Source organism: Coffea arabica, chromosome 7e (assembly GCF_036785885.1).
Source record: "Coffea arabica cultivar ET-39 chromosome 7e, Coffea Arabica ET-39 HiFi, whole genome shotgun sequence".
NCBI lineage: Eukaryota > Viridiplantae > Streptophyta > Magnoliopsida > Gentianales > Rubiaceae > Coffea > Coffea arabica.
Genome location: NC_092323.1, coordinates 29,347,179 through 29,360,139, shown reverse-complemented (window position 1 = coordinate 29,360,139; position 12,961 = coordinate 29,347,179). Strand labels below are relative to the sequence as shown.

Sequence of the window (12,961 nt, the reverse complement as noted above, 5' to 3'; positions counted from 1 at the left end):
GTTATTTCTCTGATTCGACTTGTTTGCTCGCTATTTCACTATCACGCTGTTATTACTTTATCTGATGTCCAATTTGATATTTGGAACGTCACTGAGGTTTGGCTCACTTCGTTAGTTTTGTTTTCCTTACAGGGGTACGAGTGAGGCGTGAGATATGTAAAGACTAGCGTAGCCTAGTTATTTTTGACTTTTGACTTGTACTCGCGCTATCACTCGATTAGGATGATTGTACTTGGATTGTATACACTTTGAACCCGTTTGGGGTATATAGAGGCTTTGTATTTTGAATATGCATCGATGTAAATTGTAAGTGTGAATTGCGATGTTATTTATTGTCGATGGATGTATGCACGTGATACGAGTGAGTAAGTCCTGGCGAGAATTGGGCAGGCGACTCGCCGAATCCTTTGATACTCCTTGGGGGGAGGTGGAGTCGTCACACACCACATCGATAATTTTTGTGTATTTCTCGTCCTGGACTTGAATTATACCGACTCTACCAAACAACTCCAGAGATTCGAGCCGCTTTAATACACAATCCTATCTTCTATAGAATTATTTTCTCACATTCACTTCCATATAATTAGTTCATTACCATAGAAAGAGCATCTATACTCTACGAAGTTGCTTGTTCACGTGCTCTAGAAGACCATTAGAGTCGCAATATAAATCGGTGCATCAAATATCATTTAATATCAACAGAAATGCCAATAAATACTTCATAGAAAAATTCTGCAATGAAAACCCTGGCGTTACGATTAGCTAACAAACAACTTGGTTCCTATAAAAGAACAAGAAAGGAAATTTAACATTGGAGTAATTATCCTAAGGAACTAATCTATCGCGGAAAATTCAGCTGCTCCATGCAGTCAGACAAAAGCATGCTACACGCCTTTGGAAAACAACCAATAAAGACCACCATGAAAGCATGCGTCTTCCAGCCCACGAAATACATCCTCAAAGTCCAAAAGTTGGGAAATACAAGATCAATGACAGTTGTCATCACTAAAATCCATACTGCCACTGCGAGAACTAGTACTTGCATTTCGACTGTGCAAAGAAAGACCCCTAACATGACTAGCAAGAGCAGTACCATCCACCTTGTTATCCTGAAAAAATTTCTCCCTCTCGATATGTTTTGCGGGAGGTGGTGGAATTGCAACTGCCGGTCTGCTTCCATTAGAATCTTGCTTTGGTCCCAGAGTCAGTGGCCGTATAAGCGGGCGATTAAGTATTTCTGCTCGTGCTGAAGATCCAAGCTGACAGAGTGACCTATCAATTTGAGGGCCTTCATCTTCATGCTGAAGAGAGGCTTTTCCTTTTCTAATCCTACCAATGATTGTATTGTACATTAATCAAACTAGTAAAACTACGTAACCAGGACTTTTTAAGCTCCAGTATAAAAGCAGATTTTGTATTCAACCCAGAGATCAGACCTGCGGAAAAGCTGTTCAGCCTCCTCTTCTTCCTCTGTTTCTTCATGGTAAACATGAATTGATGTGGATGTTGGCCTTCCAGAGATAAGTGCATCATGCCTTTTGAGAACTCTGTCAAGCTGGTCATTCAGCTCAATTGATTGAGAAACCACTTTATCATCCCTATAGACAAACAACACAAATCAAAATATGAAATTTCCCCGTAAAACACACAGACTCTAACAGTCCATTATAATAAATATTTTTCCGAAGTTTTCAACATTTTGCCACCTCTTATTTCCATTTCCACGCTCGTCTTTGCACCCACAAAATACGTCATGCTCCCAATCAAAAAGATATAACTAGATGCTAGTTTACCCCTTGCCATGAGTAATCACCATGGAAATATGTCTCAAGTCCAAGACCAAATAAGCATGCCAAAAATGCAAAATAAATGAAAGGAAGTTTATCCTATGAGAACTCGATTTCTTGATGAACGAGAGTTCTCCAGAAGCAGCTTCAGCATTATATGCTTATTAAGGATAGCTAAATAAAATGAGAAATTTCCTAGGCAAGGCAAGTGACTACAATCTACTCCAGACAGATTAACTTTTGTAAGAATTATCTCAGCACTATAACCCCACACAATGAAGCACAAGTTAAAATTAAAGTATCAAGATTAAATGATTTTCAGAGTCCCAACCAGGGGCATCTACATTTATACATGGAAGATCTACCATTGACTTAAAAAAGAAAAAAATCACAAACATGTAAAAATAAGGAGAAGAATAAATGATTGAAAGTTGAAACAGCAAGGAGACGGCAAGTACTGCCTCCTACCCTCTTTTCTAAGTTCTTAGCTTTCTTCAGAAGTATATTTGCAAATAATTTGGCCCAAAAAAAATATTTGCACGTAATTTGAGGGGAAGCCAGAGGAAGAAATCCAAGCACCACTTCGACGTCTGTTCGGATAGACTTCTAGCACAAGATACAGAGAGGTTTCTTGTCCATACACAGGATCAAGGATACAAGAAGGTATCTTAATAGCCAAGCATGATCACCTATCCCTGTGGTCTCATATTGCCATACGGATGAAAAGTGTAATCAAGAGGAAACCAAGTACTACCATTAGTCATTTCTTTACTTTAAGTTCTGATCCAAAGTCAAACTTTACTTTCACTTGTCAAGCTTAGAGTAATAAATATTTTCTTAACAAGATGTGAAGTCAAGCTCAACATTTCAAAGTGTGCATGATATGAGGCATAAGACTATCATAAGAAATTACAACATTACACCAATACATTTGTACAACAGAGCGAAAAAATTCCTTTCCTATCTACTTGTTTGCTTGCATTCAGGACTTCACTGTCCATTTTATTAAACTAGCAAGGCCACTCAAACAAGATGATAGGTTGATGACAACACAAACTGGACTCCTCAATTTCAGTAACCTACCCCCCTCCTTCCTCCAATTTTTTGACCAACATATATTCTGATTAATCAGTTGTCTTTCAAGCATATGTATAGTAAATTAAGTCAACTGCAGATTTTACTGACTACATTTCTATTTCTTCGTATGTGTGGGATAACTCGTACCAGTATGCTGCACATTTATGGAGTGTTCTGTCAGACATCTACATATCTGTCAGATGTCTCAACAAGTATCCGCAGACATCTAAAATTTCAGCCTCGGTGTCAAGAAGATGTTCAAGAACTGCCTCTAGGCATCAACTCCATGTAGGTGCATACAACATGATTCAATGGCTGAATTGTCTAAGTAGGTTTTGTAATATAGCTCATCCCTTACTACCAGTCATGTTGCATCCAGTGTCTCAAGATATATGTACTCATTTTTAAGGCTCGTATATGACTAGCAGATTTCTAAATCTGTCACTTACAAGGAGCAAAACAAGTCAGTGCAAGTCCAACTCTAGCTAACTGTGCTTAAGCAATGCACTCCTCAAAACATCAAAATGTTACACATGGAAAAACCTCCAGGGAGAACATATACAAATTCTGCAGGCACAAAAATAGGTGGAACTCATTCTCAGAACTTCACTGAAAATTTAATTATTCTAGACCACCTAATTTTCATTCTTCCATAGATCTAGAACATTTATTTTTCTTGTCATCTCTGAACAGACAATGCCAGAAAAACGTGATAAACTACTTGATTTTGTTGTGTGCTTCTGCGTGCAAGAGAGAGAGAGAGGGGGGCGGTAGAGGAAACAAAGGCAACTCCTATGACTCATATTAGGTTTAGCTGAACAAGTAAATTATTGCCAACCAAGGCATCCTTACCGAGAAGTCATGGCTAGATGCATGACACGTTGTTTCTGAAAAGAACATTGTTCCACAAGATCAAGAGTGAACTCATCCTTTGCTCCCTGGAAGATGAAAAATTACAAATAACTGAACTGACTTACTGCAATGGGAAACCACATAAAGTCCAAAAACAGCGCGGCTAATGAAGGAACATAATCAGGTCCTTTATCAGGAAATTTAAGTTAAAAGAAGAAAGAAATGGATCAGCTAACTTTGACTAGTTTAAAACTTTATCATGCCATTGTAGAAGAAATGACAGGTTCAATTAAAACTTTAAACACTAAGGTGAAACAACTATAGATGCAAGCAACAAACCTCAGGATGTCTAGTATCAACAGCATCAAGTACTTCTCTTAAAACCTCCAGTGCAGCTCCAGCCTTCTGAAGAATACTGGAGAAGAAAAGGGCAGTGAAGCATCAAAAAATGAGCACGCCATACGATAGAGAAACATATCACAGTCTTGTCTAAAAACAGAATAAAATAGCCGGGAGAGTTTTTCTGAAACACCGAACAAAATAGTTGTTTTTAAACACATTGAACATAGTTACAACCAATTTTGCATGCGTTTGAGATATCCAAAAGCACACATGCATCCACACACGCACAAATATGCATGCGCGTGCGCACACACACACTCACTCTCTCCCCCAGCCCCCCTTCTCCCTCCTTCTTTGAGGTTAATTTTTGCCAATAATTTCAACTTTTCATCAACTTATTGGTTTAGTCAACAAAAAAAAATTGCTAAAGCTTGCAAAGTTGTTAATCAATATGTGACCATGGATCAAAGAATGCTGTAGACATAATATAAGATAAGCATCCAGTCTCAAAACAACAAAGATAAGATGACAAGAAACTACAGAGCAAAAGGAGGCACAACTAGCAGCATATTTAATGTTGCCAAAATTAATGGGGTAACAAAAACTGTGTCGGTGAACAGAGCATGTGATAAATGAATTTCTATTCCTCTAAACATACTTAGCATAGGGAAGACAATACAAAAATCAGGAATTGCAGAATTTGCTCCACAGACATTGTAGGAGCACAATGGCCCTATTGAGGTTATCAAATGGCATCTTGACAAAGATGTAGATATGGTCATATAGCTTTTTTTTTCCTTTTTGGTATGTAGGATTTCACGAAGTGTTGATCTCCCTTTTCTTTGCATCTCGCTTTTACCTTAGACACATTTTTCCATCTTTCAACAAATTCAATATGCTTTTACTGTTAGCAATTAAGACACATATTTACATGATTTTAAATAGACATATTTTTACATCCAGTATGCTTTTACTGTTAGCAATTAAGACACATATTACAGGATTTTAAAGCTTAATGAACTTTAATTTATCCACAAAAGGTATAACAAGAGCATATTTCCACCTCATATGTAAGGTTAAAGTGTCATATATTAAATTCACTAAACTTGGCACTAAAGTTTCTGTAAAATTGAGTCCTATAACATGGGAAATTTCTTTTTTTTAATACAATTTTATTTTTTTGGTGGGATTTTTCTTATTAAGGAGCTTATAATGAAAAACATTGCTCCAGGAAAAAAGGCCCCAAATTGGAATACACAATTAGCAAGTAATCAAACATGGTATTCAACAGGAACAATGTACACAAGCAGCAAAGTGGAAACCACAAAACAGTACCATTTTGCATTCCTAGAGGATCAATTTGATTTCTATCCTTAACACAAAAGCAGAACCTTATGGTACTAGCAATGAAGTCTATGCATTTAAATCCATCAAAATACTGGGCCCAAGGAAGATTCCCATGTTCTAAGCAGGGGCAGGTTGAAGTTGTAACAAGCCAAGCTCAACCATCTAAAGTCAAGCACACCTGGTTTTCAAACAAAAAGTCCAGGAATCAAGATTAGTAATTAGGCAGTCAAACATATTACTTTTTTTAAACACAAAAACTAGGCTGCCTAAATCAAATCCTTGACTCCTCTGAAGCTGAACATTTCAGCCCAAATAGTTGAACCAACATATCTCATCCAGAAGCACTTTTCAAAGAAAATAACTACTCCTAGATATAAACCTAGAGCGATCTGCACTACCATCTTCAAGTCTCATATCCATAACCTCCTTACATTTTACTTTATCCTGTTATTTCTTAATTAGTTTTTTTTTTTTCTCGACCCTCTTAACTAGAGAGGTTGCCAGGGCCAATAAATTTATACCTGTCAGCACCATAAAATCAAACCGGCGGATAATAATTGGCTAAACCTGACAGTCCAAGGAATTGATATTAAATTCTAAACGCCAATACATCACAATAGATGCAACACCCTGAGGAATGAACTAATGCATAATATTTAGGAGTTCCTCCTCTTCAATCCAAGAAATTTCTCATGCATCCGAATGGAAGTAGAGAACAAAAGTAACCCACGTATAAAACTTCTTCAGGAGATGAGGAGAGTGACAAAGAAATGAGCTTTTAACACCTTAGTAGCATTGGCAAACAATGCAAGTCTAAGAAAATAAAAGGCATGCAAAAGTTTCTTCTGTTCTCAATGCCATACACAGATGCCAAGAGAGAAGAAAAAGGGAGACAGAGAGAGATATATACATATGTATACATACATACATACACACACACACATTTACATGTATATGTGTGTGTGATAAATAAACAAATACACACGAAGGCCAGTCCGTCTATTTTTCAATTTATACTTGAAAATGAGCATTACCTAGAATCAGATATCTTTTGAGGCTCATCCTTTGCTACATTCTTTTCTAATGGAGCAGCAGCATGTACTATGTCAGGTGTATTGTTGTTATTTGCACAAGTTGCAGGTTCACTTTTTTGAACATTAGGCCTCTGAGGAAACTGCACTCCTGCGCTCTGGAAAGTTAATTATAACTGTTAATGTGATAAAGACATATCTTACCCCAAAGTTCTCTATAACATTTTATAAAATCCACATCATTAGATAAAGAAAACTCATCAGTACAAAACTTCCACTGAGGCAAATAATCATAAACAAGAAACTTAGCTAATCATACCATTAGATATCATTCAGAAAATTAAGAGTGTATGAAAAGAAACATGTAGCTAAAGAAAATTGCTTATCCATCACTATATCCAAGGTTAGATAAAAGTTAGACGCCAGTTTTACCTAAAGATTCCCGTTTTCAACATAATTTAAACTAGTAATCAAGCTCTTAACTGTATAACGTTGATATAAGCAATTCAGAAAATGTTCAACAAGCTTACCACCTTTTGATTATGTAATCAGCCAGGGGTCAGCAAACAGGTCAAGAAACAACTGCGCAAACATGTGGCCCATTTTATGTACCTTCTAAAGGGTCCCTAGGAGGTCATCTGCTAACTGGTTGTACTGTACCTAAATACAACTTATGCCCTTTTGCCACAGCCCCAACATGAGGTAAAATATCAGTTTCCTTTCTCAGTAGTCCTTAAATGATACCATTTAGCATTATCTTCTCTCTAATTGTTTTCTCTTTCTGTACCATTGGAGGTCTTCAAATTCACATCCTTTCTCTCCAAATACATTGTCCTTTGCTTTATCCTATGTAAGATGATGTCTAATTTCTCCAAGTAGAAACTCCAATATATATTAAATAAGCTTCACAGAAAATTGGTAAACCGTATAAACTCCTTATGATGTCTGCTTTTCATTACTCAAAAGTCTGAAAAGTTGCTTCTCCTTTCATATATATTTCACTTCACTTCCCTATGCATTTTCAGCTGTTTTTACTTATAGTGACGAGTCAAAAGGTGACAAAAAACTTGCAAAATTTGAAGAATACTTTTTCAGAATGCATGGCAAGGAAATTGAAAAAATCAAAGACCAATCATTTTCCAACAAAAACATGTCATGATTTCATTTTCTTTTTACCATCATTTTCAATTGCTTTCCTTTCATTCACTTTGTTCTTTCCTTTTTTACTTTAAACTCCCACCCATTCCCACCCTTGAGATTTGAATTCTGAACCTGGCAGTGGGGAGAGAGTCCTTCCCTGGCCACTTGGCCAAACCCAGTGGTTTCTTTCCCTCCCCTTATTCTTTCTGATTCCGACAGTTAGGTTATGGTGTGGAAGTGGTTGAGAAAGCAACAGATTTTGATTTGTATAGCGCAACAAATTCTGCAATTTTAAGGTGTACTCCTCTCTACCCTACATTTACATTATTTCTTGCTCCATTTCCAACATATACACTGTCTGTACACTAGCATTTATCATCATAAAAGGTAAAGAACTAATCGGGGCATTAACAGAGTAAACAATGTTCAAACTCCAGTAGAGCAGGGAATCGTCTAAGAATGCATCTATACTTATTCTATGGAAAACAGATTTTATCCTAAAATTGTTAAAACAGGATTCGAGCGTTCAAAAAATTGTAACAAGTCTGAACCCCATGCAAGCAATTATCTGTCCCAGATGATTAAAATGATCCAGATTAAATCAAATGCTTAGAAGGGAAATTGGAACCTAGGAAAGCTCTCTCAAACATCTTGAAGCTTTATACTGGTGCATCAGAAATCGAAATTAATTATACATAAAATCAACAATTATTTAACATACTAAAGAGGATTTTATAAAACAGATTTGCAAAAGTGGCAATAGAAGAGAATCAGATTAAAGCCAAGTTAATTAACCAGCATGTGATTTTCATTGACGAGGATAACTACTAAAGAGATAATCAGACAGATTTGACTATACAAAACAACTTGATGTGTACCCACCACCAATTCATAGTATGCAGAATAATACTGAGGAAATCTCCCAGAAGCACCACCAACAGATGTCTGCGCAGCATCTAACAAAAGAAATATTTTCTCTCGTGCTGGCAGATCCGACTGTAGAACATCAAGGACACAAAATTAACTTAAGCAAAAACTGAATAAACAAGAAATTGGGTTTTGGCTCAGAGAAAGGACAAACCTTTTTCTTTACTATCTTTACAAGTACAGGAAGGACTCCTGCATCTATAACCTGCTTATGGACTGGTTCTCCAATATTGTTCATCAGCATCTCCAGCAACTGAAATACTAAAAATTATTAATCGTTCTGACTATTTAAAAAAGATATAGTACCTGATCATTTGAAGTACAAAATTCCAAGAAAGGATAGCAGAAAAAGGACTAGAGATCAATCAAAGACAAACTTTAGACTGTAAACTGTATGATCAATAAGTCATGCAGAAACCAACTCGTTTTGACAGTGCAATACTAATATTCCAATATCAGATTAATAATAGTTCTTTGAAATAATGCCGGCGAAAGATTAAAGCCATGAAAATTCCCACATTCATCATTCGTATAGGGAGGGGGGCCAGGAAACAGCCCGGGTTATAGATGCCCTCAAACTAGTTTCATGTAATTAAAAATTCATTTTTGCAGGCAGAAACTTAAATCTAATGGAGTAGTTGTGTATGAAATAGTTTCAACCCATTAAATAGGAAGCATTACGTTAGATAGAAGAACAACACGGAGATGAAGCATGCACTTATTCCTGTTGTATAAATATCTGCTTGTCTTTCAGTTGAGGACCACCATGTTTTCCAAATGTTGAACAAGTACCAAATGAATCATGGTTCGATCACCATAAACAAATCAATGTGTGTCCACAATGGAAAATAATTATAGCATGTTAAAGTAGACCACTCTTGTATAGCTCAAACACATCAATTTGTACATTGGTATCCAGTAAAATATTAAAACTAACAAAAAGAAGAAGACATCTCAATAGTTATACAATCACTATTTCCCGTTCTTCATTACATATATCCATATGAAATTCTACTACAACTTCCACTGAGTAAAAAATTTTGCTTGGTGTACCACCTAATTTGAAAGCTTATCCATTTATAATAAGAGAAAACATGTAGTTTTGTTACATGATTTTGAACCTAGAAGATGCTCACCATTACAGCTAGTAGTTGGGTGTTGTCATTTTTGCTTCCCAAGCGTTTCTTAACAGCTTTGATTACATCTCTAGCTTTTCTGTGAAACAGGAATACAAAAATAAATCTTGGATGAGATAAAAATTTCAATAAATGCACAAGCAACAAAGAAGCACAAGAGTTAATTAAGCCATTCACTGTATGCAACCTGTGCTATCTTTCCAGCAATCGAGACTAGACCTTATAAAGAACAAAATTTTACTGAAACCAATCTTAGAACCATGCAAGTTCTTTGTTAACATGCATAGAGAGACAGAGAGACCAAAAAATGTTAATTATCTGCTGTATAAAGGTATCTGAAAATGGTTATACCTGTGGTCACATGCAACTAACTCGCAAATTTCAATGTTTTTCATCCAATCCATCTCAGAGAGTTTCTCACTTGTTGCAGCGTTGACAAGGTCAGTAGCCATTTTTCTTTCCAAGGGCTGATAGTAAGTGGAAAAACTAGTAAGAATCTACATTCAATTCTAGAACACAATTAAGCAGATTATGCTAGAAGGTTGCACAGAACAAATTCTCTAAAAGCCAGTTAAAGGAAATCACTGAAATTCAATAAAAAGAAGCATAAAGTGGCTTCATCCCATTAAACTATTATGGAAATAAGTCACAGGAACCCCAGTAGCACAGCTCAATTAGTTGAGCATCCAAAATGATTGTTTGACATATTAGAAAGGGCTCAAGGAATAAAAACAACTGGTGGCTAGTAACATGAAATTGCTGTAATAAACCCATTCCTCCAGTTTAATCAGCTCAAAAATATATAGCTAAGCCATCAAATAAACAAAAATGCCCCTTCTTATTTCCATCACTGAGTCGTTTGCACATTGGGTTGAGTCTCCTATCAGGAAAATGTTAAACTAGTCCATCGAAATGTGATAAAGTAATGCTAGTTTTTCTTTGAGTGGAAAAGTGAAGTACACTTTGAAATCTCAGAAGGGGTCTAATAAGCTTGAAAATCATTTTGAAATTAACTCTTTTGAAGCCATCAAGTAGTGTATTTGCAAGTTGCAACAGACTTTAAGCTCAATCAGCATCACTATTTGCTAACTGCCAACAACATACAAGCATGGTCCCAAAAAGTTGAGGCAATAGTCATTTTTCTGTCAAAGAAGCTAGAGTTTTAGAATTTGCATCTGTAGCTTATATTTTCCAATTAATTGAACATGTATGTACACGGGGTAGTACACAAGTAATTATCCAAATTACTGGGGTAATGTAAACCCAACTCCATCAACACTCTTCTTCTGGTCGGTATGCTTAGATTTTTATCCTTTACCCCTACAGAAAAAGCAGAAAGCACATGACGAGATAAATGGAAATAATAGAACATAAAAGCTCAACGGAAAGCAAATTATAAACATAAGCTAACATAAATGATTTACAATGCAATGTAACAATGGGCATTCAAGGAATCCAAAATTGAAGGAGCGGAAGGGGTGGAGAGTCTGAGCTTAAATGTTCCCTGTTCAATTAAACCATATGGTGGAACAATCATTCACAATACTAGGCAAATTTAAAATAACCTAACGTCCACGGTGACACAATGTGAAAAAAGATACATTCCACAGAATACAAACAGCAATTATCAAAACAAAAGTGACCACCAAATACATCAACAATATATACCTGCAGGAGAGGTTTGTCCAAATTAAATATGGCCAATAACTCCTAATGCAACGACGTCATCAATGGTAATATTGGCTATAACCAATGGTAATATTGGCTATAACCCTCCAAGCTGCATTATTCAAAAGGTTATTTGATTGAAAACAGAATCCCAAAACACAACCAGAAAGAAATCACGTTTGGTGAATAGGACATTACACATTATCTGTTAGCTTACCACAAGAACGAACAAAAACTTATAAATGTTCTTAAAAAAAATCGAGATAAAACAAACAAAGGAACAGCGAGAAGGACACATCCTTAAAAGCACTGAACTTGGGAGTGAAGTGATAATGCATATAGCTCATAAAAGTGAAAGACCTCCAGAAAAGCTGGGAAAATTACAGCATTTAATATCAGAAAGAACGCAGAACTCCGAGGCCAATAAACTTAAATTCTGTTTCACAAATGCTACTCCATGAGCTATCGTCATACTCCAAACCCAGTTTCAAGAAGGCAATCTAAGATACTATGTTGTAAAATTTGATCGAACCCTTTATCCGACGTTAAACAAAATGCTGATCAGCAGTCTCAGAAACTAGGAACAAATATGACATTTACTACCCCTTGCTCAACTATTTTGTACACCATCATCTCCAATTAAACCCAAAAAATAATTCAAAAAGCCACACTTATTCTGGTTACACAGGAACAAATTTGACATTTACTACATAAAATTCACTACCAAAATGATCGGAACATAAACATTTCCAAATACTAGTCTATTTTCTCAATTCACACAACTTAACAAATTCATAACATTCCGTTATATATCCTTTGCCTAGTCAATCATTACGACAATCTTAATAAACAAAAGAGAGAAAATCATGAACTAAAAAGGAAGAAGAAGAAGAAGAAGAAGAGCAGCCAAACTTAAACCTGAACTGCAAAAATACCAAAAAATAAATAAATCAGCAAAATCAATAACAATATATTCCAAAATGTATCAGTTTCAAAAGAAAAATATATCAGGAATGTAAACTAATCAAACTCCAAAGGCCAAGCAACCAAAAAATTAATTCAGAACAAGTTCAAGCAACACAAAAGGGGGAAAATACTACATACCAGCGAAACCACCAGCAGGAGCAGCAATCACGAAGAAGAAATCGGTTTACTGTTCTCTTTTATGTGTGTGTGTATATATATATTATCCTCTGAACAACTCAATTGCGATAAGCATGTGCATGCAGTGGTAATAATTGAGGACATACAGCTACAACGACAACTGCGATTATTTATATATAGTTATGAAAAAATGAAAAGAGAGAGAGAGAGAGAGCAATTAGCAATCAATTGAAGTAGAAGAATAGAGAAGAATCTCGGACTCTTCGTCTTTAGGTGGGGCTAGCTACTCTCTCTCTCTATATCAATAAAACATCTGAATTTTTTAACTTTTCCCCTTTAAATACTTACTAGCAGGAAAAACTAATTAAATAACTAGAACTATAGCTCGGCTAATAAAGTATGAGTTTGTCCGTACTTTTGTTTGGAAAGCTATTTTCCTCTAAACAAAATTTTTAAATTTTTTATGAATATATTTTTCAATCGCCTCTTTATCTCACATATCAAATCGTTATTATATTTTTTTTTTTTACAAGAATTTCAAAAAAATTTT

The 12,961-nt window shown here is 35.7% G+C and overlaps 1 protein-coding gene across 2 annotated transcripts; it reads right to left on the bottom strand.

The window, feature by feature from the left end:
• Positions 1-688: 688 nt before the first annotated feature.
• Positions 689-12,682, bottom strand: LOC113743370 (TOM1-like protein 5). 2 transcript variants are annotated; one of them, XM_027271355.2, is made up of 11 exons: positions 12,412-12,682; positions 11,308-11,419; positions 9,991-10,106; positions 9,640-9,718; positions 8,658-8,756; positions 8,459-8,572; positions 6,440-6,594; positions 4,056-4,131; positions 3,717-3,802; positions 1,437-1,598; positions 689-1,329 (listed from the first exon to the last, which is right to left on the bottom strand). In XM_027271355.2, exons 3-11 carry the CDS (start codon positions 10,089-10,091, stop codon positions 987-989), a joined length of 1,215 nt encoding a protein of 404 aa, XP_027127156.1. In that variant the 5' UTR covers positions 10,092-10,106; positions 11,308-11,419; positions 12,412-12,682; the 3' UTR covers positions 689-986. The 2 variants fall into 2 exon arrangements, with proteins under 2 accessions (XP_027127156.1, XP_027127157.1); XM_027271356.2 differs by having other exon boundaries at positions 6,440-6,579; positions 12,412-12,551.
• Between the last annotated feature and the right edge of the window lie 279 nt (positions 12,683-12,961).